Source organism: Anolis carolinensis, chromosome 4, assembly GCF_035594765.1.
Source record: "Anolis carolinensis isolate JA03-04 chromosome 4, rAnoCar3.1.pri, whole genome shotgun sequence".
Taxonomy (NCBI): domain Eukaryota; kingdom Metazoa; phylum Chordata; class Lepidosauria; order Squamata; family Dactyloidae; genus Anolis; species Anolis carolinensis.
The window spans coordinates 251,293,685-251,320,709 of NC_085844.1; the positions used below are offsets into that span (position 1 = coordinate 251,293,685).

Sequence of the window (27,025 nt, forward strand, 5' to 3'; positions counted from 1 at the left end):
CTTCTTTGGTTCTTCTGTTTGCTGAAGACGAGAGTTCAACGAGGAACCGTTGGGTTGTTGCATGTTTTCCGGGCTGTATGGCCATGTTCCAAAAGCATTCTCTCCTGATGTTTTGCCCACATCTATGGCAGGCATCCTTAGACCTTCTCCAGCTGTTTCAGGGTTTAATGAAACTGCATCTACACTGGAGATTGAATGCAGTTTGACACTTCTATGAATCCATGTTATGGAATCCTAACAGAGGAGTTATAGTGTTACAAGAACTTTTGCCTTCTCTGATAAGAGGGCTGGTGCCTCGACAAACTACAACTTGCCAGTTTCCATAGCACCGACTTGTAGCACCCCATCTATATATATAAATGAGTGATGGCATCACGGCAACCCACAAAACAACAAAACTAAACACCCCACAACCTCGAAAATTGACAACACAACCCATCATTCACGCCTCTAGGTTGATACAACAAAAAGAAAAGAAAAATAAAGTCCTAATTAGAGAGAGAGGAATAATTGCTTTTATCCAATTGCTGCCAGTTAGAAGGCTAAGCTCCTCCAACTTGGTCTCCTAGCAACCCAATAAAAAATAATAAAAAACACTAAAAAATAATTAAAAACACTAAAAAAATTAATACAATAAAATACTATAATAACAGAAAATAGCTAAAAATAATACAAGAAAATAATAAAATATAATAAATAAAAAGATAACTTACAATAAAATTAATAAAAAAAATATAAATAACGTCATATAAAAATTACACAACAATTTTTAACCAATACCACCACCACTTTGCCACAGCAACGCGTGGCCGGGCACAGCTAGTACTTTATATTTGCAATTGTGTAGGTAAATGCAAGCAATGCTGTATGTGCACAATAGTGCATCAAAGCACCATTTCCAAAGCACCTACCATATATACTCGAGTATAAGCCGACCCAAATATAAGCCGAGGCACCTAATTTTACTACAAAAAAAACGGGAAAACACTGACTCCAGTATATGCTGAGATACCAATAAAATTACATTAATTGAGGCATCAGTAGTTTAAATGTTTTTTTAAAATAAATTTTTATTGGTATATAAAATAAGTAGATAACAACGAAAGAGTGAGAACAATGATGAGTGAAGAAAAAAGTGAAGAAAGTGAAGGAAAAAAAGGAAAAAAGAAGAGAGTAGTTTAAATGTTTTTGAATCTTTACATCTATCTGTAATTTAAGATAAGAGTGCCCAACTCTGATTAAATCCTTTTTTTATCTTTTTCAATGTAAATGTGCTTATGTATCCTTTTAATAATAATAGAGTGAAATAATAAATGTAATAATAATAATAATAATAATAATAATTGCAGTAAAATAATAGTAATAATAGAGTAAAATAATAAATGTATTAATAATAATAAAAATAGAATAAAATAAATGTAAAGGTAACCGCAATAATACAGTAAAATAATAAATGTAATAATAATAATAATTAATAGAGTAAAATAATAAATATTACAATACCAATAATAATAGAGAAAAATAATAAATATACCATATATAAGCCGACCTGAATATAAGCCCACCAGGACCCTCACCCAAGTATAAGCCGAGGAGGGTTTTTTTCAGTCCTAAAAAAGGGCTGAAAAACTAGGCTTATACTCAAGTATATACAGTAATAATGGAAATACAGGTCCAGATAGATGCTACGCAGTGGAAATACAGGTGCATATAACAACAATGTTTTGGGTAGTTTATTTATTTATTTATTATTTATTTACAGCATTTATATTCTGCCCTTCTCACCCTGAAGGGGACTCAGGGCGGATCACATTACACATATAGGCAAACACTCAATGCCTTTTAACAAAGAAGAAAGACAAGCAAACATAGGCTCCGAGTGGGCCTCGAACTCATGACCTGGTCAGAGTGATTCATTGCAGTTAATTGCACTGGCTTGCTCTCCCACCTGCATCACAGCCCGAGCCCTAGTTTTATTGTTGGGAGCAATCATTTTAAAAATGCAAACACACAACAGTCGATTTGGGTCTTTGAATTTAGCTCTCTATCTATTGCGTCCAAAACCGATGGGTGTTTAGAGATGGGAGGCCTGCTGGCAATGCAACGTGCCACAAGGCGTTAGTTGGAGCTCTTAAAAGGTTATCTCTGATATGGTTTTTGAGCCAGAAATTGTCTCCTGAAAACTCTCACAGCATGAAAAGCAGAACTCTATAGGAGTCTCTATAATTGTGAGAAAGGCAGGATAAAAACAAGGTAAATAAACAAAAAAACCAAACTCTTCAGCTTTTGCTGAAAAAGGAAGCGCTAAGAAATGTCAGCAGCTTTGTCAGATAAGCAGGAAGACTGGAAGGGATTAAAAAGGACTTAACACTTGTTTGTCACTGTGTTTTGGGGAAAAAAGCACCTACTGGTACTGGAAAATTCAGAAAGAAAAATAACATTAAAATTGACTTTTTTGGGAATCAAAGGGCTGTTTTAAGCTGGACGGGAAAAGGGTCACAGAGGGTCACCAAAGGCTTCCAACAGCCATCCAACTTACCATTTCATACCCAAATGGATGAATTGCCTTTCCTAGTAACACCAACCTTTACTCAGGCTTTACTCATAGGAATTGCATATAGGGATGAGTATATTTAGCTTGAGAAACAGAAGACCAAGGGTGCATCGACGTGGTAGATTTAATGAAGTTTGACATCGAACTTCCTAAGGTTTTTTTTAGGTGGGATCTCCTTTCCTGAAGTCTGAATCCATGGATGGATTTACACTGTAGAATGAATGCAGTTTGGCACCACTTGAACTGAGAGCTATAGTTTGACAAGGTCTTTAGCTTTCTCCGCCAAAGAGTGCTTGTGCCTCACCAAACTACAATTCTAATGATCCCATTGGATTGAATCACGGCAGTTCAGATGGTTTCAAACTGCATTGAATCTACTCAGTAGAGGCAGTCTTAGAGGTTCTACCAAAACCATCCTTAAATATCTAGAGCAGTGGTTCCCAACCTGTGGACCACGGTCCAGAATGAAATTCCAGTCTGCGAACCTCATTTCTCTTTTTTAATTTTATTTATTTATTTCCACTCTTTTCTGCAGAGCTTGACCATTGCATTGGATAGACCACATCAGCTCTAGATGATTAAATATAGTTTTCTGTGGGCAAGCAGATGGCGATTACTGGATGGCAAATGTTTTGTATCAGAAATGAGAGCTGATGTGGTCTGTCCAATGCAATTTTCTGAATAGGCACCCCAAATAACCAGACCAAATCTAAAGTTGACCAAAAACCAAATCTAAAGTTGACCATTTTGATACTAATGTTAGAGAGTGGTCCCTGGTCAAGTGGTCCTGGTCAAAGTGGTTCCTGGTCAAAGTGGTTCCTGGTCAAAGTGGTTCCTGGTCAAAGTGGTTCCTGGTCAAAGTGGTCCCTGGTCAAAGTGGTTCCTCGTCAAAGTGGTCCCTGGTCAAAGTGGTCCCTGGTCAAAGTGGTTCCTGGTCAAAGTGGTTCCTGGTCAAAGTGGTTCCTGGTCAAAGTGGTTCCTGGTCAAAGTGGTTCCTGGTCAAAGTGGTCCCTGGTCAAAGTGGTTCCTGGTCAAAGTGGTCCCTGGACAAAGTGGTTCCTTGTCAAAGTGGTTCCTGGTCAAAGTGGTTCCTGGTCACAGTGGTTCCTGGTCAAAGTGGTCCCTGGTCAAAGTGGTTCCTGGTCAAAGTGGTCTCTGGTCAAAGTGGTCTCTGGTCAAAGTGGTTCCTGGTCAAAGTGGTCCCTGGTCAAAGTGGTTCCTGGTCAAAGTGGTTCCTGGTCAAAGTGGTTCCTGGTCAAAGTGGTTCCTGGTCAAAGTGGTCCCTGGTCAAAGTGGTCCCTGGTCAAAGTGGTTCCTGGTCAAAGTGGTTCCTGGTCAAAGTGGTTCCTGGTCAAAGTGGTTCCTGGTCAAAGTGGTTCCTGGTCAAAGTGGTCCCTGGTCAAAGTGGTTCCTGGTCAAAGTGGTCCCTGGACAAAGTGGTTCCTTGTCAAAGTGGTCCCTGGTCAAAGTGGTTCCTGGTCACAGTGGTTCCTGGTCAAAGTGGTCCCTGGTCAAAGTGGTTCCTGGTCAAAGTGGTCTCTGGTCAAAGTGGTCTCTGGTCAAAGTGGTTCCTGGTCAAAGTGGTCCCTGGTCAAAGTGGTTCCTGGTCAAAGTGGTTCCTGGTCAAAGTGGTTCCTGGTCAAAGTGGTCCCTGGTCAAAGTGGTCCCTGGTCAAAGTGGTTTCTTGTCAAAGTGGTCCCTGGTCAAAGTGGTTCCTGGTCAAAGTGGTTCCTGGTCAAAGTGGTCCCTGGTCAAAGTGGTTCCTGGTCAAAGTGGTCCCTGGTCAAAGTGGTTCCTGGTCAAAGTGGTTCCTGGTCAAAGTGGTCTCTGGTCAAAGTGGTCTCTGGTCAAGTGGTCCTGGTCAAAGTGGTCCCTGGTCAAAGTGATCCCTGGTCAAAGTGGTCCCTGGTCAAAGTGGTCCCTGGTCAAAGTGGTTCCTGGTCAAAGTGGTCTCTGGTCAAAGTGGTCTCTGGTCAAGTGGTCCTGGTCAAAGTGGTCCCTGGTCAAAGTGGTTCCTGGTCAAAGTGGTCCCTGGTTAAATTGGTCCCTGGTTAAAAAAAAGGTTAGAAACCACTGATCTAGAGGAAGACCATGTAGAACATGGAAGGAGCTTGCTCCAGAGGGTAGAGCATGAACCAATGGAATCCAATTGCAAGACTTCAGAATGAACCTGCCTGAGAAGGTGCTAGGCTCTCTTTCTTTGGAGGTTTATACAGAAGCTTGATGGCCCCCTTTCTGGAGTGAAGAAGTTATGGATTCCTTTATGGCAGAATGAGGTTGGATTAGGTAGACCTTGTGATCCCTTTTTAACTCCAGGATTCCAAGGTGATGGCCATCCCACACAGAATAAATCTTGCCCAGGAAACCCCATGAAGGGCTTTCCATGAATCACTGTCAATGTCAAAATGTAACAAGCAGAGAGGGAATGAGTAAGGATGATGGATGTCTTTAATTCACAGAATGTATCTGAATTCATCTTGAAAGCAAAAAATGTGAGTTAATTGCTCTGCTTTTTCCATTTCACGTCCTTTCTTCTCCCTCTCTTGCCTCTCTTCACTTTCTCCCAACATATTGGTCTCATTGCAATGCTTCTCGCAGCGTTTGATTTCCCTTCTTTCCGCTTTGGATCTGCTCCCCTTCCATTGTCCAAGACGTTGCTCTTTTTCTTCCATATTCACTCCCCTGACCTTTTCTGTCACCTTGATTTTGGACTGCAGCGAAAGCCATTGATCCCCCTGCTCTTTGAGGAACTTTCCTCCTTGGCCTCTCTCTCCTTTGCCAAGTTGGCTCTTGGAACAGGAACCATCTCCAAACCCCCAGGAGAAAAGGATAAAAGAATCTTTACACATAAAACAGACATATAATTCCCCCATCGGTGTTTGTCAGCTATCTAATGACCTTTATCAGGGCTTTGTTGAGATTGCCTTCCGGCTCATTAGGCTGGCCCAAAGCCCACAAGGATCAAAACCCTTGATAACATGATCTGGCCCCGTGAAGTCACCATTGTGTGCCTTGTGTCCTCTCTCTTTCTGGGCCCCTCTTTGGCTGAGGTTGGGAAGTTGTTGTTGGCTTCATTAGGCAAGCAGGACACAAAGGAGGTGTTAATAAGATCCTTGTCACTGGAGGAGAACCGTGTGGCTTTGGTTGTTTGCCAAGCGGATAAGTCACTCTTCCAGCCAAAGCCCTTCAGGTCATGGTCTACCTGCCTTCCAAAGGTGAACAAAAGAGCTTAGAAGGGCAAGGTCATGAGATCTGGGACTAATTTCTTCTCCCACTTCTCCAGTCCCCTTGTATAGTAGCCACTCTTAGTCATAGAACTGGAAGGGACCCCCAAAGGCTATCCAGTCCAACTCTCTTTTTCTAGGCAGCAAAGCACACAGTCAGAGCCCTCCCAACAGATGCCATCCAGACTCTGCTCAAAAAACTCCAAGAAGGAGACTACACCACATTCTGAGATGGCATGTGCCATTGTCGAACAGCTTTGACAACCAAGAAGTTCTTCCTAATGTTTATAGAATCATAGAATCATAGAATAGTAGAGTTGGAAGAGACCTCAAGGGCCATCTAGTCCAACCCCCCGCTAAGAAGCAGGAAATCGCATTCAAAGCACCCCCGACAGATGGCCATCCAGCCTCTGCTTAAAAGCCTCCAAAGAAGGAGCCTCCACCACGGCCCGGGGGAGAGAGTTCCACTGCCGAACAGCCCTCACAGTGAGGAAGTTCTTCCTGATGTTCAGGTGGAATCTCCTTTCCTGTAGTTTGAAGCCATTGTTCCGTGTCCTAGTCTGCAGGGCAGCAGAAAATAATCTTGCTCCCTCCTCCCTATGACTTCCCCTCACATATTTGTACATGGCTATCATGTCTCCTCTCAGCCTTCTCTTCTGCAGGCTAAACATGCCCAGCTCTTTAAGCCGCTCCTCATAGGGCTTGTTCTCCAGACCCTTAATCATTTTAGTTGCCCTCCTCTGGACGCTTTCCAGCTTGTCAGCATCTCCCTTCATCTGCGGTGCCCAAAACTGGACACAGTATTCCAGGTGTGGTCTGACCAAGGCAGAATAGAGGGGGAGCATGACTTCCCTGGATCTAGACGTTATTCCCCTATTGATGCAGGCCAAAATCCCATTGGCTTTTTTAGCTGCCGCATCACATTGTAGGCTCATGTTTAACTTGTTGTCCACGAGGACTCCAAGATCTTTTTCGCACACACTGCTGTCAAGCCAGGCGTCCCCCATTCTGTATCTTTGACTTCCATTTTTTCTGCCGAAGTGAAGTATCTTGCATTTGTCCCTGTTGAACTTCATTTTGTTAGTTTCGGCCCATCTCTCTAGTCTGTCAAGATCATTTTGAATTCTGCTCCTGTCTTCTGGAGTGTTAGCTATCCCTCCGAGTTTGGTGTCATCTGCAAACTTGATGATCGTGCCTTCTAACCCTTCGTCTAAGTCGTTAATAAAGATGTTGAACAGAACCGGGCCCAGGACGGAGCCCTGCGGCACTCCACTTGTCACTTCTTTCCATGATGAAGACGACGCATTGGTGAGCACCCTTTGGGTTCGTTCGCTTAGCCAATTACAGATCCACCTAACCGTAGTTTTGTCTAGCCCACATTTTACTAGTTTGTTTGCCAGAAGGTCGTGGGGGACTTTGTCGAAGGCCTTACTGAAATCTAGATATGCTACATCCACGGCATTCCCTGTATCGACCCAACTCGTAACTCTATCGAAAAAAGAGATCAGATTAGTCTGGCATGACTTGTTTTTGGTAAATCCGTGTTGACTATTAGCAATGACCGCATTTGTTTCTAAGTGTTTGCAGACCACTTCCTTGATGATCTTTTCCAGAATCTTGCCTGGTATTGATGTGAGGCTGACCGGACGGTAATTGTTTGGGTCGTTCTTTTTTCCCTTCTTGAAAATAGGGACCACATTCGCCCTCCTCCAATCTGCTGGGACTTCTCCTGTTCTCCAAGAACTCTCGAAGATAATTGCCAGTGGTTCTGAAATAACTTCCGCTAGTTCCTTCAATACTCTTGGATGTAGCTGATCTGGTTTAGGTGGAACCTTTTCTCCCCCTGCAATTTCAGTCCATTGTGTTGTGTCCTAGTCTCTGGAACAGCAGAAAACTAGCTAAATCATTGTTGATATGACATCCTTCCAGATATTTAAACATGGATCTCATGTGGGTTGTTGTGTGTTTTCCGGGCTGTATGGCATATTCCAGAAGCATTCTCTCCTGACGTTTCGCCCACATCGATGGCAGGCATCCTCAGAGGTTGTGAGGTATATGGAGAAACAAAGCAAGGAAGGTTTATATATCTGTGGAAGGTCTTGTGTTCCTTATCAACTTTCTTGTGTCTCTTATCAACCTTCTCGTCTCCAGGTTAAACACACTCAGCTCCCTAAGCTGCCCCTCAAACGGATTCTATTTACACAGTTATCTGGCTCTTATATTTATCTAGCCTAGATAACCTTCCTGGCCCATTACAGGGTGGTCGGAAGCCACAAAATCAGTTACTTGCCAACAGCTAGCAAAACGGTGGTTATCTCATCTCCATTGTGCAGGCTAGAAGTCCCGCTTGAACATCTTTGAGAATTCCTGGAGAAGTTCCAGCAAACTGGAAAGAGGTAAATCTTCAAGAAGAAAAAAAAGAAGACCCAAAGTAGGACCATTCAGTCACCCTGACAGTGATAACAGGAACGATTCTGGAGTAAATCATGAAGAGATAGTTTGTAAGCACATAGAAAGGAATCCTGTGATTACCAGAAGTCAACATGGATTTCTGAAAAACAAGCCATGCCAGAATCATCTTTTTTTTATAGAATAGCAAGATTAGTAGATGAAGGGAATGCTGCAGATGTAGAATATCTTGATTTTAAGCAAGGCCTTTAAAAAGTCAATTATATTCTAGAAGCTAGTAAAATATGGGCTAGGCAATGCTCCTGTTAGGTGGATTGGGAACTGGTTGACTGGCCAAACCCAAAGGGAGCTTCTGTGCAATGGCTCCTCACTCCTCTTGGAGAGAAGTGACCATTTGGGTGCCATAAAGAGGGTCCTGTCCTGGGCATTTCTGGGTTATTCAATGTCTTTATACACTGTTCAACCACTGTGGAATACATCTCACCACATTAAAAGAGTGGATGTGGCTCTTAATGAGATGTGCTGCATTATCTCAGGATGTCTATGCTCCACATTACTGGAGAAATTATACTGTTTAGCCAGCATTGCACCACCTGACATCCACCTGACATTGCACCACCTGACAGCAATGAAAGGACCAAGGCATTGACATCTCCGGCCCATCCCCTGTTTGAGAATCAGTCAGCACTCCAACATCTTAAATCAAGAAATAGCTCCCTATGATCTACAGAGATTCTCACAGGAACACCTCAGCAAGTGAGAGTCCAAAAGTGGCAGGCTAAAACCCAGAACCTCAATTCGGGACTGTTACCAGATGGGAAACTCCTTCCTGGGCTCACAGAAGACTGGGCAACTTGGAAGGCTCTGAACAGGCTTGCTCTGGCACCACGAGATGCAGAGCCAACCTTAAGAAATGGGGCCACAAAGTGGAGTCCATGACATGCGAGTGTGGAGAAGAGCTATTTATTTATTTATTTATTTATTTATTTATTTACAGTATTTATATTCTGCCCTTCTTTCTCACCCCGAAGGGGACTCAGGGCGGATCACGTTATGTACATACAGGGCAAACATTCAATGCCCATAAACACATCAAACAGAGACAGAGACAACGGACAGACAGACGCAGAGGCAATTTAACCTTCTCCTGAGGGGATGTTCGATTCTGGCCACAGGGGGGAGCAGCTGCTTCATCATCCACTCTGATGGCACTTCCTCACTTCCTCATTCCAACGTTGTAAATTAGTTAAACTTGCCTCCCCACTTTTATAAGTGGTACCTTATTTCCTACTTGATAGATGCAACTATCTTTCGGGTTGCTAGGTCAGCAACGAGCAGGGGCTATATTTTATTTTTAATTGATGGGTGCTCACCCCACCACGGAATGGCCTCGAACTCATGACCTCATGGTCAGAGTGATTTATTGCAGCAGCTGTTTACCAGCCTGCGGCACAGCAAACCACAGACCACTGACTACAACGTGGTCTGAGCCCTGCCACATGCACTATGGAGGACCTTCTTAGAGCAACACCAGAGGCACTCCAAGTGGCCAGCTTCTGGTCAAAGGACATTTAGTGTCATGACAAGTTTTTTTAACTTTGTGTTTTCAAATACATTACAACTTGTACCCTCGGTTTGCTTCTGACACAATAAATAAATAACCTCTTCATCAATGACTTGAGTGAAAGAATAGAGGACATGCTTATCAAATTTGCAGATGACTCCAAATTTGGAGTGAAGGCTAATACCCCAGAGGACAGGATCACAATGGAAAATTACTTTAGGATTCCCGGATCTCTTTCACATGTATTATTGTCAGGCCATGTGCCACCCATCCTATATCAGCACATCTCATTGTTTTATGCCTAAGTGGCTTTGCATGACAACTTATCTTACTATGATGGTGCTTGCAATTCAACCATTTATCTATTGGGTCCACTCTGGGAACAACAGTTAGATCTGGGATCCTCTGAGTTACTGTTGCATTATGGAGCTCATAAGGTTGAGCATGAAATGAATGGTCAACTTCACTGTATTCTGATGCAAGTTTGCTGAATAAAAGCCCTGCTGTGCCAACCTCTAGCATCTCACCCAAGATCTTGACATTGTTCTGGGTTGACAAGGTCATTAACTCTCTCTGTTGGAAACTGACATCCCATATCAATCCTGGGCCAAATGTTCCTGCTGAGGTGTTCCATACGTTCTTGCATAACAATTTGCCAACCTTTTCAAATTTCTAAATATTTGCATTGCACACAGTAATTGCTATTTTATACTCAAGCAAATATCACGGGTTTCCCACAAAGAGAAGGTTTTCCTCATTCCTGATGCAGATATTTCGTATATAAGGGGCATCGCTCTTGGCTCACAACATCTTCCTCCACAGAGGACAACGACTTGAAGACACCTTGTGAAGACAACAGGTGAGTAAGGTCAGGATCCAAAGGGAGCTCAGCTTGACTCCCTTGCAAAAGGGTTGCTTCTCCCAAAATGAACCAACCAGTTTGATTTTCCAACTCAGTAATGGTATTTCAAGGGCTAGGTATTAATTTGTGTATGTATTATAGTCAATATAATTTGCATTCAATCTCTTGCTAGATAGTTAAGCAGGAATGGATTTGGACATGAAAATCTGTCTTTGCATGATTCAATTTTATGTATGATAGCAATGGGAGCTAAAATGAACATTTGAGGGATTTTCTTCTCATCTAAATTGTTGGTTCCATGTTGGAAAAAAAAACAGCTGACTCAATGGCATTTATGTTTAGATTTCATCTAAATGTAGGGAGACAAGCGGGATATAAATAAAGATTTATTATTATTAATATCTACACAGCAGAATAAATGCAGAGTGATGTCACTTAAACTTTCATGGCTCAATACTTGGAGTTGTAGTTTGGTGAAGCACCACCACTCTTTGGCAGAGAAGGCTAAAATCCTTATTAAAATGCAGCTTCCATAGTATTGTGCCACTACAATTACAGTGGTGTCAAACTCCATTAATTCTGCAATGTAGATGCCCCCATGAAGTCAGACTCCAGTAAAATAAATCCCAATTGAATATTAGGAAGAACATCTTGAGGGTCCAAGGTCTTCTCCAGGAGAATCTGGTGCCTGGGAGTTTGGTGGAGCTCCCTTCCGTCTCTGGAGGTTCATAAGCAGAGGCTGGATGATGGCCATCTGTCAGGAGGGTTTGCATTGTAGATTCCTGCTTGGCAGAAGGGATTTGTCTAGATGGCCCTGAGGTCCCTTTCCAACTCCAAAATTCATATTTTCTCAGGTCAAGATGCTCAAGATTTTGACCGTCCTTCTCTTGTGCGGCCTCCTGCCCTTCCAAGAAGCCACAGCGCAAGAAGGAACTCCTCTGTCGGTCGAGATCAATCTCAAAGAACTTGAAAGAAGTCAGTATTTGTATCTCTTTCGATTTTTATATTGGGATATATGTATATATCGTACAATAACAGTGCTTTTTTTGGCACAGAAATGGTTCTGCAATGTTTTGGTGCTGGAACCATCCATATATTTTTCTTGGCACTATGGACGCTGCTAATTAATCATCATTCATTGCAAGGGAATGCCAGTGTCATTAACTTGGCAATTTCAAGCTTCAAGGTCTACTTCTGTGCCACTGAAATTGTGTCCTTGTTGCACATATCTTCTAGATACTCCTGTTCCATATGTATATAATTGATGATTCCAACCAGATTACCGCATTGGACAAAAATGGAGTAAGGGGGCCGGGCTGTGGCGCAGCTGGCTAGTAACCAGCTGCTATAAATCACTACTGACCGAGAGGTCATGAGTTCGAAGCCCGGGTCGGGTTAAGCCTCCAACCATTAATAGCCCCGGCTTGCTGTTGACCTATGCAGCCCCGAAAGACAGTTGCACCTGTCAATTAGGGAAATTTAGGGACGCTTTATGCGGGAGGCTAATTTACAACACCATAAAAACTGCCAGCAAAACACGAGGAAAGGAATGAGGAAGTACAGCCACTACTGGACGGTGAAGCAACAGCTCCCCCTGTGGCCGGAATTGTGAAGCTGGAAAAATGTTAAAAATGCCTCTGAGTTTGTCTAATGTATGTTGTTTGTCTGTTGGCATTGAATGTTTGCCATATATGTGTTCATTGTAATCTGCCCTGAGTCCCCTTCGGGGTGAGAAGGGCGGAATATAAATACTGTAAATAAATAAATAAAATAAATAAGGGGTTGCCTATAAAGTCAGTTTAGTCAAAGATGACACAGCATTGGGAAGGAAAGGGGAGTAACAGTAGTGATGGTGGTGAATAATGCTGGGACATAGTTTTACTTTGTTGACTTTCTATCTCTTACTCAAAATGTATCAACTTTCTACAGTACTCTCTGAGCTGATGAATGGACTCTTGGGAGGACTTGGAGGAGGAGAGCAAGGAAGTTCAACTGGTGGCACCTCGGACAAACAAAACGGTCTGCTGGGAGGTCTCCTTGGGCGGCGAAGAAGAGCTCTGCTTGGAGGTGTCTTGGGAGGCCAGGGCAATCTACTTGGAGGTGTCTTGGGAGGCAATGAAGGTCTGCTTGGAGGTCTCTTGGGAGGCCAGGGCAATCTGATTGGAAAAATCTTGGGAGGCAAGGACGGTCTGCTTGGAAATCTCCTGAATCTGCTGAAGTAAGTGATACTGGGAACAAGGTGGGACATACATTCAATGCATGGATAAAATATATGAAAGTATGTGGGGAAGCCGACAAAATGACTTAGCCATCCTACTGCAAATTGGGACATTGGCTAGGGAGTGCTGATGTGCAAGAATAGATGTTGATATGCACTGGCGTCCTCTTGGTGGCATCCCGTTACAAAGCTTTGCAGTTCACTAATTGAGTTTCTTAGTTTCTCTACTTCATAGTGAAGCAGACTTGAAGTTACATCTCGTAGGCTAGGGTACAGAAGAGGTTCCACATGAACCTTGGAAGAACTTTGTGATGGGAAGAACTGCTCAACAGTGTTGCCTGGGAGCCTGGTGACATCTCCTTCTCCATCCAGAGCTTTAGTAGCAGAAGCGGGATGCTCACTTGTTGGGAGAGCTTGGATTGTGTCCTCCTGCGTGGCAGAAGAGGAGAGGACTGGATGACCATGAGGGTCTCTCTGAATTCTAGGATAATTGACTCTGAGCGTTGAAGTGGGGAAGGGAAATGGGAAGGCAACCAAACAGTGGAGATGGTCATTAATCTTTGCTGTAGTTCATGAGTGAGAGAAAGAGAGAGAGGAACGATGATATCAGATGAACAAAATACTCATGTACAAGTTGGTCTCGTGAATAAGTTGAGAGCAGGCTTTGGGCCCAAATAATAAATTTTGAGATAACTTGTGGTTAAGGCAAGGGTCATCTGCAGAGAGGAGACAGGACTAGGATCACCTCAAGGGTCCAACCATGTCTGATCACCATCACATTCAAAATGTAATGGTGATCATTACATTTTGTCACTCAACTCAGGGAAGGAAGTGGTTCCCTCTTTTGAGAAAATGTAAGATACACCATTAAGGCCCCTTCTACACTGTCCTTATATCCCAGGACTTGATCCCAGATAATCTACTTATTCCAGATTATATGGCAGTGGAGACTCATATAATCCAGTTCAAAGCAGATAACCTGGCATCAAGCCCTGGGATACAAAGACAACATAGAAGGGGCCTGTTATAAAAAATGAAGCCATCAATTTGTTTGAATAGAGAGAAGAAAGGTGAGAACATAGTCCATCTAAGACCTATACATGGGCTTATACAGTAACATCCTGCCTTCCTCCCAGCACAGGATTCAAGGTAGCTTATTACAATTGAAGCCGTGTATCCCATTTAAGCCTCATTCCCTTCCCTCTCACTTCTGTGAACCTTGGAGGGCTGCATTCCTGCACCAAAGATATTCATTTTTGCACTGAAATGCCATGTATTGGGTAGGTATTTTTAGCTTCCGCTGGGAGCCATGGGCAGAGTGTGGACGGTGCCACTGGCTCTAATAATAACTGGTCTGCTATCTACATGGACCAGTTCCACCATCCCAGTTTATTCCACATTAAAAACTGGAAGCCCCAGGATATTGTTTGGGCACTCAGTAGTAGTAGTATTAGTAGTAATACTAATACTAATAATAACACTTAATTTATATTCCGTCCTATCTTCCCAGGGGAAGTGACCTTTATAGACAAGTCTTGATAGAACTAAGAATTTCCTTGCGTGTTTTTCATCACTCTTGGGCTAGAACAGTGATTCCCAAAGTGGGCACTACCACCCCCCGGTGGGCGCTGGAGAGATCCAGGGGGGCGGTGATGGCACCTATTAGGACACGTGGGGCGGGGCCTCTTCCCAAGTGCCGGAGACAGAGCTGAGCACCTGAGGAGCCTGTTAGGACACACAGGGGGCGGAGCTAGAGGATGTCACGCCCGAGGCAACGGAGCACCAAGAACCAGACACAGAGGCCAATATCTATCTAATATCTTTATTAAGTAAATATATAAAAGTAATAAAAACAAGTGGAGAATATAGTTCAGAAGCTGACCTATCAAATGAGGTCAAATAAAGTCCAAAAATCTATTGTCCAAAAAATGATATTAGAGTTCAAAGTTTTAAATCCAATAACCGAAACACACACTATTGCCAAGCAATAGTGTGGGAAAAATGCCCAGAGTCTTTGAAGTCCAAGGTAGCTTGAGAACAAGGCTGGAAACAAACTTGAATCATTAAACAAGGTCCATGACTAGGAACAAGGCGAAACAGAGATTCTAAGAACAAGGTCCATGGTTAAAACGAAGCTAGACAAAACTTGAATACTTGATCCGGAAGGCAAGGAACTGGGGTTGCGGACTTTGCGAAGTCCACACAAGGCTGGAAACACGATGTTGCTTCTGGAGCTGCTCTGTTGACTCCGCAACAATTCTAACGTGCCAGGCACCTATATTGGGGTCTCGTTTTCCCGCCAACGACCTCTTTCCCTAGAGAACGGGAAACGAAACCCAACTTTGTCCAGATGTGAAACTCCTTAGAATTTCCCAAGGGAAGCATGGCTAATCAGCCTGTTGTTTAGCTGCAATCCGTAAGCTCCTGCGAGTCTGTTCTCTGACTCCCCTGTCTGCAGAATAGGACTGTCTCCTAGGGAACGGGGGTGAGGAATGCCCAAGGTCTGTTTTACTGGGTTCTTGGGCGAAAACATCAACATCCGGCAGCTGGAAAGACTCCGGCTCTTGTTGAACCGGTGAAAACCCCATGTTTTCGTCTTCATCTGTCTCGATGGCACTAGGAGCAGGACTACAAGGCCCATGAGGCTTCACAGAGGAGTGGATGTGGTTTCTTCCCAAGAGTCCGAGACAGGGCTGAGAATCTATACCTCTCCTGAGGCGCTTGTAGGGACACAGAGGGCGGAGCTAGGGAAGGGGGCGGGGCCTCCTTTCAAGAGCCCGAGACAGGGCTGAGCCTCTATACCTCTCCTGAGAGGCCTTTTAGGACTAAAGGACGGGGCTAGGGGCGGGGGCAGGGGTGGGGCCTCTTCCCAAGAGCGCGAGACAGGGCTGAGCCTCTATTTACCTCCCCTGAGGCACTTGTTAGAACACGGGTGCGGGGTATAGAGGTTCAGCCCCGTCAGGCACTTTGGAAAAGGCCCCGCCCCCTCCTCTAGCCCCGCCCCCTGTGTCCAGGACAGGGATAGAAGCTCAGCCCTGCCTCAGATCTCGTAACTCCACCTATCCCAGTCCTGGCCTCCCATTTGTGGCCCCATCCACGTCCCCCTCCCCCTCCCAGCCCTGCATCTTGGAATAGGGGAGAGGCTCAGCCCCGCCCTCTTGAGCAGGAGCCACGCCCACCCCTCTAAGCCACGCCCCCTTTCCAGGGGGTGCTGAGTCATATTTGTTTTGGAAAGGGGGCAGCCGGCCAAATAAGTTTGGGGACCACTGGGCTAGAGGATGCAGTCGGCCCTCCACATTTGCGAGTAGAATTATTCACAGGCTACTCAATGCTAATTCAAGCTTGCTAACTGCAACACTCACATTTGCTTTAAGCAGATAAGGGTTCTTTCTCCCATTCTGGACATTGCTCCACAGGGATATATACACTCCACTTGCCTTACCTCAAACAGACTTCCGAAGATGCCATGTTCTCTCATGTAAAAACATAGTGATTCCATTATTCGCATTGTTTCACCTTCACGGGTTCCTGTGCCCCTAACCCCAGTGAAAGTGGAGGGCTGACTGCACCTCCTTGAGTCCGGCTCAAAGCAAGGCATTTATGTGCATAAAGCTTCCAGCCACAGTTTCCCTTTCTGACTCTGGCCAAACTCTCTCTCACCTTCCAGTTTGAAGATTGCGGAAGCCAAGCTACTGGACCTCAAGCTGAAAACCATCCCAGGTGCTGGACTTGAGCTGACACTCCGCATCAGACTGGAAATCCTGAGCAACTCCAAGTGAGCAGAAAGGCCTGGTTCGGGAATCCTCTCCCTCGGGATCCACAATTACCTATCTCTACGTCATTGAATGTTTAGGCAGCAACTAAGTCCAAACAAACAAACTTGGGGCGAGTCTTGTGATATTGACATAGCCCAACTGTGGTGCTTGTATAAATGACAACACCAACAGCCTTCTTCAGCTATTTATTGTCCATTCTGCAGCAGCGGACCAAGCTGGGAGGGTCTCTTCCAAATCCAGTCTGGAAGAATATTCCAGTTTAAACAGCAGATTCATACTGTCAGAATATCACTCTAATAACATACTGTATATGCTCAAATATAAGCCGACCCAAATATAAGCCGAGGCACCTAATTTCACCACAAAAAAACTGGGAAAACATTGACTCCAGTATAAGCCAAGAGTGGTAAATTTCAGAAATAAAAACAAATACCAATAAAATTGCATTAATTGAGGCATCAGTAGGTTAATGTTTTTGAATATTTACATAAAGTTCTAATTTAAGATAAGACTGTCCAGCTCTGATCAAATCATTATTCTCATCTTCTTCAATGTAAATGTGCTTATGTATCCTTTTAATAATAATAGCGTAAAATAATACATGGAATAATAATAATAATAATAATAATAATAATAATAATAATAATAATAATAATAATACAGGAAATTAAAATACATGAATGCGATTTCCTGCTTCTTGGCAGGGGGTTGGACTGGATGGCCCATGAGGTCTCTTCCAACTCTACTATTCTATGATTCTACATGTAGTAATAAATAGAGTAAAATAATAAATATAATAATAATAAATGTACCAATAATAAAAATAGAGTAAAATAAATGTAATACAGTAGAGTCTCACTTATCCAACACTCACTTATCCAACGTTCTGGATTATCCAACGCATTTTTGTCTCCCTCTGGCCCCTTCAACACTGCCGTATAGTCCAGATTATCAAAGCAGATCGTCTGTATTATCTGCTTTGAACTGGATTATATGACTCTGCACTGCCATATAATCCATTTCAAAGCAGATAACCTGGATTTTAAATAGCAAAAGCGAACCCCAAAGGCATCTGCACGAGTCCACCTTTTTGAGAAATCAAAAATGCAACATACAGAGCTATCAATATCAACCGATTGCCTGGGAGAGTGTTGGAGTTTCCGTCTCTGGAGATTTTTGGACAGTGGTTGGACTGGATGGCCCTGGGGGGGTCTTGATTCCAATTCTGGGCTTCTAGAGCAACGATCCCCTTTCTCTTTCAGGTCTTCTGGGCCTCTGGCTGAACTTCTGCATATTCTTGTGGACGTTGACGTCAAAGCCTCTCTTCAGATTGAGAAAGACAAGTCTGGAGCGCTCAAGCTCGTGATTAAGGACTGTTTGACCGACCCGGTTCACATTAAGCTCTTGTCTGGGTGAGTGTCCAATATCCATAGATCTTAAAAAAGCTTTGGGGAGAGTGGTTTCAGTAATGATGGAGAGGGGAGTGAGTGGCCTTCCCTTTTCTATACAGAAATGCTATTTCCCCTCCCCTGCATGAGTGGTCAATGGACCATACCTTGGCCCAGAAAGGAGGATGTTTCTGAAGTCAATGTTTTTAAGGATGAACCCTTTCTCTTCCTTAGGACCCTGCTGGGGAATGTGGTTGACCTCCTCTCCAACGCCTTGAATCAAATCCTTCCTGGTGTGGTGAGTTCTGCAGGGATTTGGTTCTCCAGGGTTATTGTTCATCCCCTTTTAGCCTCTCAGTGTGTGGCATCCCTATCAACCACGCTCAGAATCTGAACTTTTCAGATAATTACCAACATCTGTCTGAGTTCTCTCCCTGCCAAAACAATTTGTAGCAAGCCATAAGGAATGCATGCTGGACAACCTCTTCTTGGTACTGACCAAGACAGAGCTCCAGGTATTTAGGCCTCCATTTAATTGCTACTCCCCATAACCGAACCTCTGAACATTTAGACTTCAACTCACCTGCAAACTAAAATAGACCCATTCAATGATTTAGTTGAACTCATCATGATAGCAAATGCTGTCCTTCAACTAAATGGGGCGTGAAGCTCTGTTCCTCCTACTGATCACGTTCTTCTTTTGCAGCTGTGTCCAACTGTAGAGCTTGTGCTGAATCTCGTGAACACGCTTCTTGGCACAGGCAACAGTAAGTTGGCCCAAACTCTAACCCTTGAATCAAAAAACCTTGGATAAGATCTCGGTGTTTGACCAAATCCAGGAAAATAATCCAAAACAGTGATGTTCAAGGTGATCGTCCATGAACTATGGGCCATGAACTATGGGCCTCTGGTTTATGCTGAGCTAGACCTCATCTACACTGTCATATCATCCAGTACAAAGCAGACAATCTGGATTAGGAAACTGGATTATATGGCAGTGTGGAAGGGACCTTAGTTTCCAAAAAAGGGAAACACAGCCAATGGGCACAAATGTAGTAACCGCTGATGCCTAGAACCTTTGGTGGGAAAATCTACCAGGCCTCCAAACTAGAGAACTTGAGAAACACTCGTCCAAGGGAAATTTCACAGGTAAAGTTATTGTGATGGAGTGGTTTCAGCCTTGTGTTATGACTCTGGAGACCAGGGTTTGGATCCCTAGTCAGTCATGGAAACTCATTGGATGACTTTAGGTGAGTTACATACTCAGCCCCAGAAAACCTCACAATAAGTTCAGTTTAGGATCACCATAAATGGGAAATGACTTGAAGGCACCCAACAGAAATAAGGCCAAATATTTATTGTTTACATCCCGTGAAGCAACGATGTTGGCTTTGAACACATGCCATTATTTAACCCGATGTTTCTGAAATTCATTCTGAGAACTTATGAGAACATTCTTCCTGTCCCAGCCTAGAATTATAGAATCTTAAGAGTTGGAAGGAACCACAAAGGCCATCTAGTCCAACAAGGGCTCCTTGAGGAACAACTCAGAAGGATGTGTGACTAGCCCCCTTTCCCACATCTCTCATTCACTATGTTTATGCAAATGCAGGAATTCCAAAATCTGGAATCTGATAAATTTCTAGTCCCAAGAAGTTCAGATGTGGAAGAATACATTATTTAAAATATACTAGGTTGGGTACCCAGCAATGCCTGGGTGAGGTATTTAGGAATGATAAATATTAGAAGTCGTCATTGTGTGTTTTGGGGTTTTAATATTGATCTCATTAGAAACTCTATAATGATGTGAATGAATTGCAACTCCCATAATCCTTCATCAATTTCCCCAAATTCATGCAGGATTATTCAAAGTTGATCATATTGGCTACCAGATTGGGTGCAGATCCATCATAGGTTGGGTTCACAGTGCTGTCTGGATCTGGGTGAACTATAACTCAAAGCACTAAAGGTCAATTCCCCCCAAATCCCACCAGTATTTAAAGCTGGCCCTGTATTTATGACAACTTTGGTTGAGATTCATTGTCAGATAGGTTCACAGTGTTCTTTTATTATGGGTGAACTACAACACCCAAACCCATGTGTTAACTGCCCATCCAACCTTGCCAGTATTTAAAATAGGCCAAGTTATACATACCACATGTGGTCAAGATCTATTGTTGGGTTCACACTGCTCTTTGATTACGAGTGAACTGTAACTCCTAAAACTGTGAATCAATCCCTTCCAAATCCCACCAGTATCTAAAGTTGGCGATGTTAGATACACATGCCAAGTTTGGTCCAGATCCATTGTCGCTTGGCATCACAGTGCTCTTTGATTATGGGTGAACTACAACTCCCAGACTCATGAATCAATCACTTCCAAATCCCACCAGTATCTAAAGTTGGTGACGTTAGATACATTATGCCAAGTTTGGTCCAGATCCATTGTTGTTTGGCATCATAGTGCTCTTTGATTATGGGTGAACTACAACTCCCAGACTCATGAATCAATCACTTCCAAATCCCACCAGTATCTAAAGTTGGTGACGTCAGATACATTATGCCAAGTTTGGTCCAGATTCATTGTCGCTTGGCATCACAGTGCTCTTTGATTATGGGTGAACTACAACTCCCAGACTCATGAATCAATCACTTCCAAATCCCACCAGTATCTAAAGTTGGTGACGTCAGATACATTATGCCAAGTTTGGTCCAGATTCATTGTCGCTTGGCATCACAGTGCTCTTTGATTATGGGTGAACTACAACTCCCAGACTCATGAATCAATCACTTCCAAATCCCACCAGTATCTAAAGTTGGTGACGTCAGATACATTATGCCAAGTTTGGTCCAGATTCATTGTCGCTTGGCATCACAGTGCTCTTTGATTATGGGTGAACTACAACTCCCAGACTCATGAATCAATCCCTTCCAAATCCTGCCAAGATTCAAAGTTGATCATGTTGGGTGTGTGTGCCAAGTTGGGTCCAGATCCATTATTGGCTGGGCTCAGAGTGTTGGTGAAACCCCTTGAAAACTGGATGCTGAACCTTCTTCAACTTGGGTACCTGCCTGTGCTTAATGTTATGACAAAGACATTTGTATGGCTCAGTCAAGCTAACAATATTAGCGTCAAAGGTCTACCTTTGTGGTTCATCAGCCCAGGTTCACATCTCACTTTTTTCCTTGGTTTTGTTGCAGTCGCCCTGGGTAATCCTGATGGTCAAGCCCTTGGGGTAAGTCCTCAGTTGTTCGTTTACATGTGTTTTCCATGGTGGCCAACTGTTGCTTGGGACAGCTGAATAGACTGACCTGTGATGATCTGTACCATAACACTTAGAAAACTTTAACTTTTCAAAGTACAGTATTCAAGTGTTTAGTAGGTCTTTTGACTGTTTAAATCAATTGTATGTCTTTCAATTGATATTGTTCTCGCTTTAAGCAGCATAAACTGATTTGGTGGTAAGGTAGATAGAGAAGCCACCCATCAAAGGACACTGGCTGGGTTCAGGTTTTATCTCCAAATTTTGTATTTTGTTTTCAAATCTCAGAAGTTAAAATATGGGCACTTTAAATGGACTTCAAAGCATGTGGTCAGCCAGGGTTTTGTAAATTTCTCCAAGAATTGATTTGTTCTATCTCAGAATTCATTTTTCTGTCCAAAAAATCAGTGCTTCAATTGCCAGAATAGTGACGGAGCAGAAAGAGATTCCACCTAAATATTAAGAAGACTTCAGCTGTGGAATAGATTGACTCAAAGGGCGGTGGACTTTCCTGCTTTGGAAGTTAGATGGGCATCTTTTAGGGGAGTTTTAGCTGTGTCTTCCAACCTGGCAGAATAGGATTGGCCAGAAAGGGGATGCAAAACAGAGTGGAGGACAAACCTTCAATCTGCAATGACTGGGGTGGAAAGAGGAAGCGAACTGTATCAACCCATAGTCTTGGACGTCTTTGCAAGTTGCAGCAACAAAACCATTAACACTGTATTTACTCAAGTATAATGTAATGAAGGTGCGCATTACAGAAAAGGGATTTGCTGTCAAATATAATGCAGGGTATTGCTGGCCATGACATGTCTGGTGAATTCACCAGCCTTTTTGCAGCCATGCCTTTGGAGAGAAACTGGCTCCCTTTTCACATTCAATGCTCCTCTGACATGAATACTTGTTAAGCATTGAAAGGGTTATTTTATTGTGTTCACAGTGAGACAGAGTATATCACATGCACTTTACAGAGAAAGAAGGTAGACACACTAACTACATTGGGTACACAAACAACAACAATAAAACTTTAATTTTATTCTTATATCCCACCCCATCTCCTTGAAGGGACTTGGAGCAGCTTACATGGGGATCAAGCCCGATAACACAGCAATAAAACATATCAACATAATATACATTTCAGTTACAATGAATTAATATATGAAACATATAAAATATCATAAAAACATAAATTCAGCAACAACCAATAACCAATTATTATTATTATTATTGAAAACTAGAGATTTCTGGTCAGTCCTGAGGTTGGGCAACCCTTATTTCCAGCTCAGGTCAGGATTGAGTGCTCTTGGGGTAAATGTTCTCAATAATAATAATAATAATAATAATAATAATAATAATAATAATAATAATAATAATGGAAACCTGAGGTATTCTAGTTGGTCTGAGCTAACTCTTTTCCTTGCCCTTGCCATGTTTGACAGAACAACATAGTGGCACCGCTGGGTCCAACTCTTCCATAGATGGATCCACGTTGTTGCAGAAGAAGCTTCAAGGTGGACTAGATCTCCGTTCTGGCTGCTTCATCTGCCATCTTGGCTCCAAGTCTGAAGCATGGAAGAAACATCAACTGTATTCTCATTTCAGTTTCTCCTTGAGCCATAGACCTGCTCTGGTCCAGGGAAGAAACAATGCTTATCTTTGTTCCATCTTGCCAGGGAGGGATGTCAACCAGCTCTTCTCCAGTCAATAAAATATATCATTTCCCAGCATTAACTGTGTCTGTATATGTTTTCCTCTACTTTAATAATAATAATATTTACTCTTTATTCCTAACTCACCCTCTTTCCTCAAAGAGACTCAGGGCGGTTTCCAAAGAAGAACAGAAATGGCAAGCATTCAATGCCTAAAACAGATAAACGGCAATCAAAACATAAACATGATAAACATAATACCTTTTAAACATTTCCAATCTCAGCATGTGTTGCCCCATATGTGGTCAGCTCAAGTTAAGGATTAAAGGTGCAGGACCATCCCAAAAAGTGAGGAAAATCCATAAAAACCCCTGTTTTTTTTTAACCTGAGAGAACATTTCTTTAGGAATCCCTGGGATTTCCATCATGACTACATGGTCAACTTCCCCCAAAATTACACCGGAGAACCTAGAGTTTCCTAGAGAGGTTGTTTTCTTGAAGAATCCCCAAGTTCTCCGATATGACTCTGTAGTCACCTTCCCCAAGAATTTGTCATGGGATTTGCTGATATGTGAAGTGATTTATAGTTTCCAAATCATGACCTTCCTGAGCTGCTGCAAGCTGGATAGCAAGTATCTCAGAAGTGAGCAAAATACAGCAGAGTCCTTTCACAGCAAAAACATGTTTCAAGCAGTCTATCAGCAGAATCCAACTGCTAGCTCCTGACCTTATCTACACACTGTTTAGTAAAGTCATAGATTCAGGTTTCATCCAAAATATCCAGTGTGTAATCTTCAACATTGCAATATGTACAAATATACAATCAGGATATGGAGATCCACTTTCTTTGTACTTGCAAACAATTAGAGTAATCAAATAGTCACATACCACATAGGCAGATATTCACACTGAGTTACACAGGAGAGAGAAAGATGGATTCTTTCATCCCACCTGCTGATAGGTTATTAGTAAGGGACACTGGCTGATGCAACCCCTTTGCAATCACCCTCACATGGTTATGACTCATCCATTACCAGACCCCCTTAGGCATTGCATCATGACATTCACAGTTATACTTAGGTGCTATCATTCTACCACATGTTCAACAAACAGTATTTTTTCCAATATTAGAAATGCTGTGCCATTTCTATCTAACAGAATTGCACTGGAAGACCTAGAGGTTACTAGAGAAAACATCCTCTACAGGAAACTCTGAGGCCTCCAGTGAGATTTTATGGCCAAGGTCTTCTGTAATGTCACAAATAGCACTGTAAAACCTAGTGATTCCTAGGGAGAACATCTTAGTTTTATCTGAAAATAATCAAATTTGAAGAATTCAAACCTGTGGAGTTGAAGGGCCAACTGTAAAATGTCAGACAGAAAATGCCACAGGCTGAGATCTTGAGTCAAACCATGGATTTCCAGCATGTACCCTGTAATGAAATACGAATTTTGGTTTACAGATGTTATGTTTAATTGTGTTTTTATGTATTAAAAGGGTAAGTATTACAATTATTGCATCTCAGCACTCAGAGGCTGGTTGCCATGGAGAAGTAGGCGGAGCCAACTGCCATTTAGGGGAAGAAGTGCAGAGTTTTAAAAAGTCAGTAAGTCTGTGCTCTGATGAGGCACAGGGAAGATTGATTCCAGGTTGATGGGATCAAGGAGACTCAATTGTTCATTTTTAGTTGGTTTTAAATAAGTTTGGCGACTTATTTAATGTAGTCTGTGTCCTGGAAAGGCACAGAGAATCTGTGATAGTATATCACAGGGGTGACTGTGGTTTGAAGTCACTGGATAGTCCAAGTTCAGACTTTGGGAACCAATCCCAGCTGGACTCACAGAGATCCATTGAAGTAACGGTTTAAAAGTGGCAGAGGAAGAAGTTTTTACTACTTTAAGTAAAAGAAGTGATACTTTAGAGAGTTGATTCATCTCATTCTAGTATTGTAACTGTTAATAAGAATACCTCTAAGTGAGAAACAAAATTGTAACCACTAAGCACTGTGCCTGAATAAACTTGTTGTTGTTCTTCCAACATCTAAGCCTCTGTCGCATATATTCTAAACCAAGTTGTGCTACCCTTTAAAGTGAAGAAGAAGAAAGAAAGAAAAGTAAAAGGTCTTTGGTGGTCTGCATCTTTCCAAATTGGGCTTCAGTTGTTATTAGCTCTTTACATACCCATTATAATATCCAAGTGAAACACACCTTTTCAGCATGAAAGACCGCCTCCCAAATGGCCATTTCAGCAACACTAAAGAGACTGGTCCTGCTATTTTCCTTTTCCTGAATGATTTTCCATAGTCATCTTCAGGACCCTCACAGAGATCCTTAGGAAGTTCCTGGGAGTGATGTTATTGTCCTCTTTCATGCTGTGGCAAGTGCCCAGGAAAGCATATCTGCAGTCCAGAGCCACAGGGAGAAACCAAGGCCAGTTCACACTAGAGCATGGATACACTTTAAATCAGGACCTGTCTGGCTGATCTGTTTAAAGGCCCCTCCCTGAAGTGGATTTAAAGTAGATCCAAATTCTAGTGTGATGAGGAGGTCATATACCATGCTCCTGGGAATTGTAGATTTACAAGGCCTTTAGCTTTCCTTGCCAAAGAATTCTGGTGATACCAAACAACAAATCCCAGAATTCTATAGCATTGAGCCATGGTAGTTAAAGTGAAGTTAAACTGCATTCATTCTCCAGTGTAGATGCATCCCTGGTCCCACAATGTTGACTTTCCGAAAATGACTGGTAAAGAGCAAGCCCCATTTAATTACATAGGTGTAGATTTCCACTATGCAAACAGGCTGCAGAATCATAGCCAAATTTTGGAGAGTGCGGCATGGACAAAACGATCTGTTCTTGATATTTTAAAAAATATATGTAAACAATAAAGTACTATGCGCTTTCTTCTCATACTATAACATGAACCATTGGTTCTTTTTAAATTCATGGACACATGGAATTAAAATCAGCACCTACGAGTCTGGGGGAGGTTGTACAAAGGAGAAGTTATACCATTTCCCCCTTTGTATCAGGAGCAATTGAGCTGATGAGTGTTGACATTCCCTTTGTTTTAGAAAGACAACCCTTATAGTTGTGCAAGGATCCTTGTTTAAACCGGGGATTAGCTGCAGAGTTTATCTGAATGGGGTATTAGCTGTTCGGTTTGTCCAAACAAAGGTCCCATTGAGACCTGGTGTAGCCTGCGGTTGAAGCTAATCTTTGCATCAATTGTGAAAAGATCTTGGCTGTGAACAAAATCCAGATGTGTGAAAATGGGCACCTCTTCAGCTGCATTATCAATGTGGTGGATGCTTCAGAAAATGCTTTCCTACAGTAAAGGACAGAAAAATCCCCAAAATCCAGTATTTATCTGGACAAAGCTGTATTTCATCTCATTACTTAAATCTTTTTACCGTCACCAAACTCCTTGCATTGGATCTAGGTGTCATTTCACGGCTGGTCTCTCAATGGCCAGAACAGTTCAGAAGTAGACCTTTAAAGGATCAGATACCAGGTGAACAAGGTGCACTTAAGACCTGGCAGTGATTTTGTAATATCATTTCATTTGCTAACATAGGTAGCAAGCCACCATGTAGTTCCATATCAATAGTACATTTTGGAACTTGCAATATTTTCTTGTTAGACACCTTGTCTTTGCTTCGTATGTTGTATCAGATTGAGATATGAAGTGTCTTCATGCATTTACACCTCTACAATGATATGTCTTCATGCATGTAGTCATCTACAATGATATTCAGACAAGAAAATAGCCACAAAGAAATTCCCTAAAGGGATTGTCGAAGGTTGTTGTATGTTTTCAGGGCTGTCTGGCTATGTTCCAGAAGTATTCTCTCCTGACGTTTTGCCCACATCTATGGCAGGCATCCTCAGAGGTTGTGAGGCATGGAGAAACATGTGCTGTCGAAGGCTTTCATGGCTGGGATCACAGGTTGTTATATGTTTTCCGGGCTGTATGGCCATGTTCCAGAAGTATTCTCTCCTGACGTTTCGCCCACATCTATGGCAAGCATCCTCAGAGGTTGTGAGGTGTGGAGAAACTAAGCAAGGAAGGTTTATATATATCTGTGGAAAGTCCAGAGTGAGAGAAGAACTCTTG

General features: G+C 42.7%; 1 protein-coding gene across 1 annotated transcript in view; it reads left to right on the forward strand.

The window, feature by feature from the left end:
- The first annotated feature begins 11,473 nt into the window (after window positions 1-11,473).
- LOC100559291 (BPI fold-containing family B member 4) overlaps window positions 11,474-27,025 on the forward strand; it is a 38,124-nt gene continuing 22,572 nt past the window's right edge. The window contains exons 1-7 of the mRNA XM_062979789.1: window positions 11,474-11,588; window positions 12,543-12,831; window positions 16,499-16,606; window positions 17,870-18,019; window positions 18,230-18,293; window positions 18,702-18,762; window positions 21,197-21,231. Coding sequence (XP_062835859.1) covers window positions 11,474-11,588; window positions 12,543-12,831; window positions 16,499-16,606; window positions 17,870-18,019; window positions 18,230-18,293; window positions 18,702-18,762; window positions 21,197-21,231 — 822 coding nt within the window. The remainder of the gene's footprint in view (window positions 11,589-12,542; window positions 12,832-16,498; window positions 16,607-17,869; window positions 18,020-18,229; window positions 18,294-18,701; window positions 18,763-21,196; window positions 21,232-27,025) is intronic.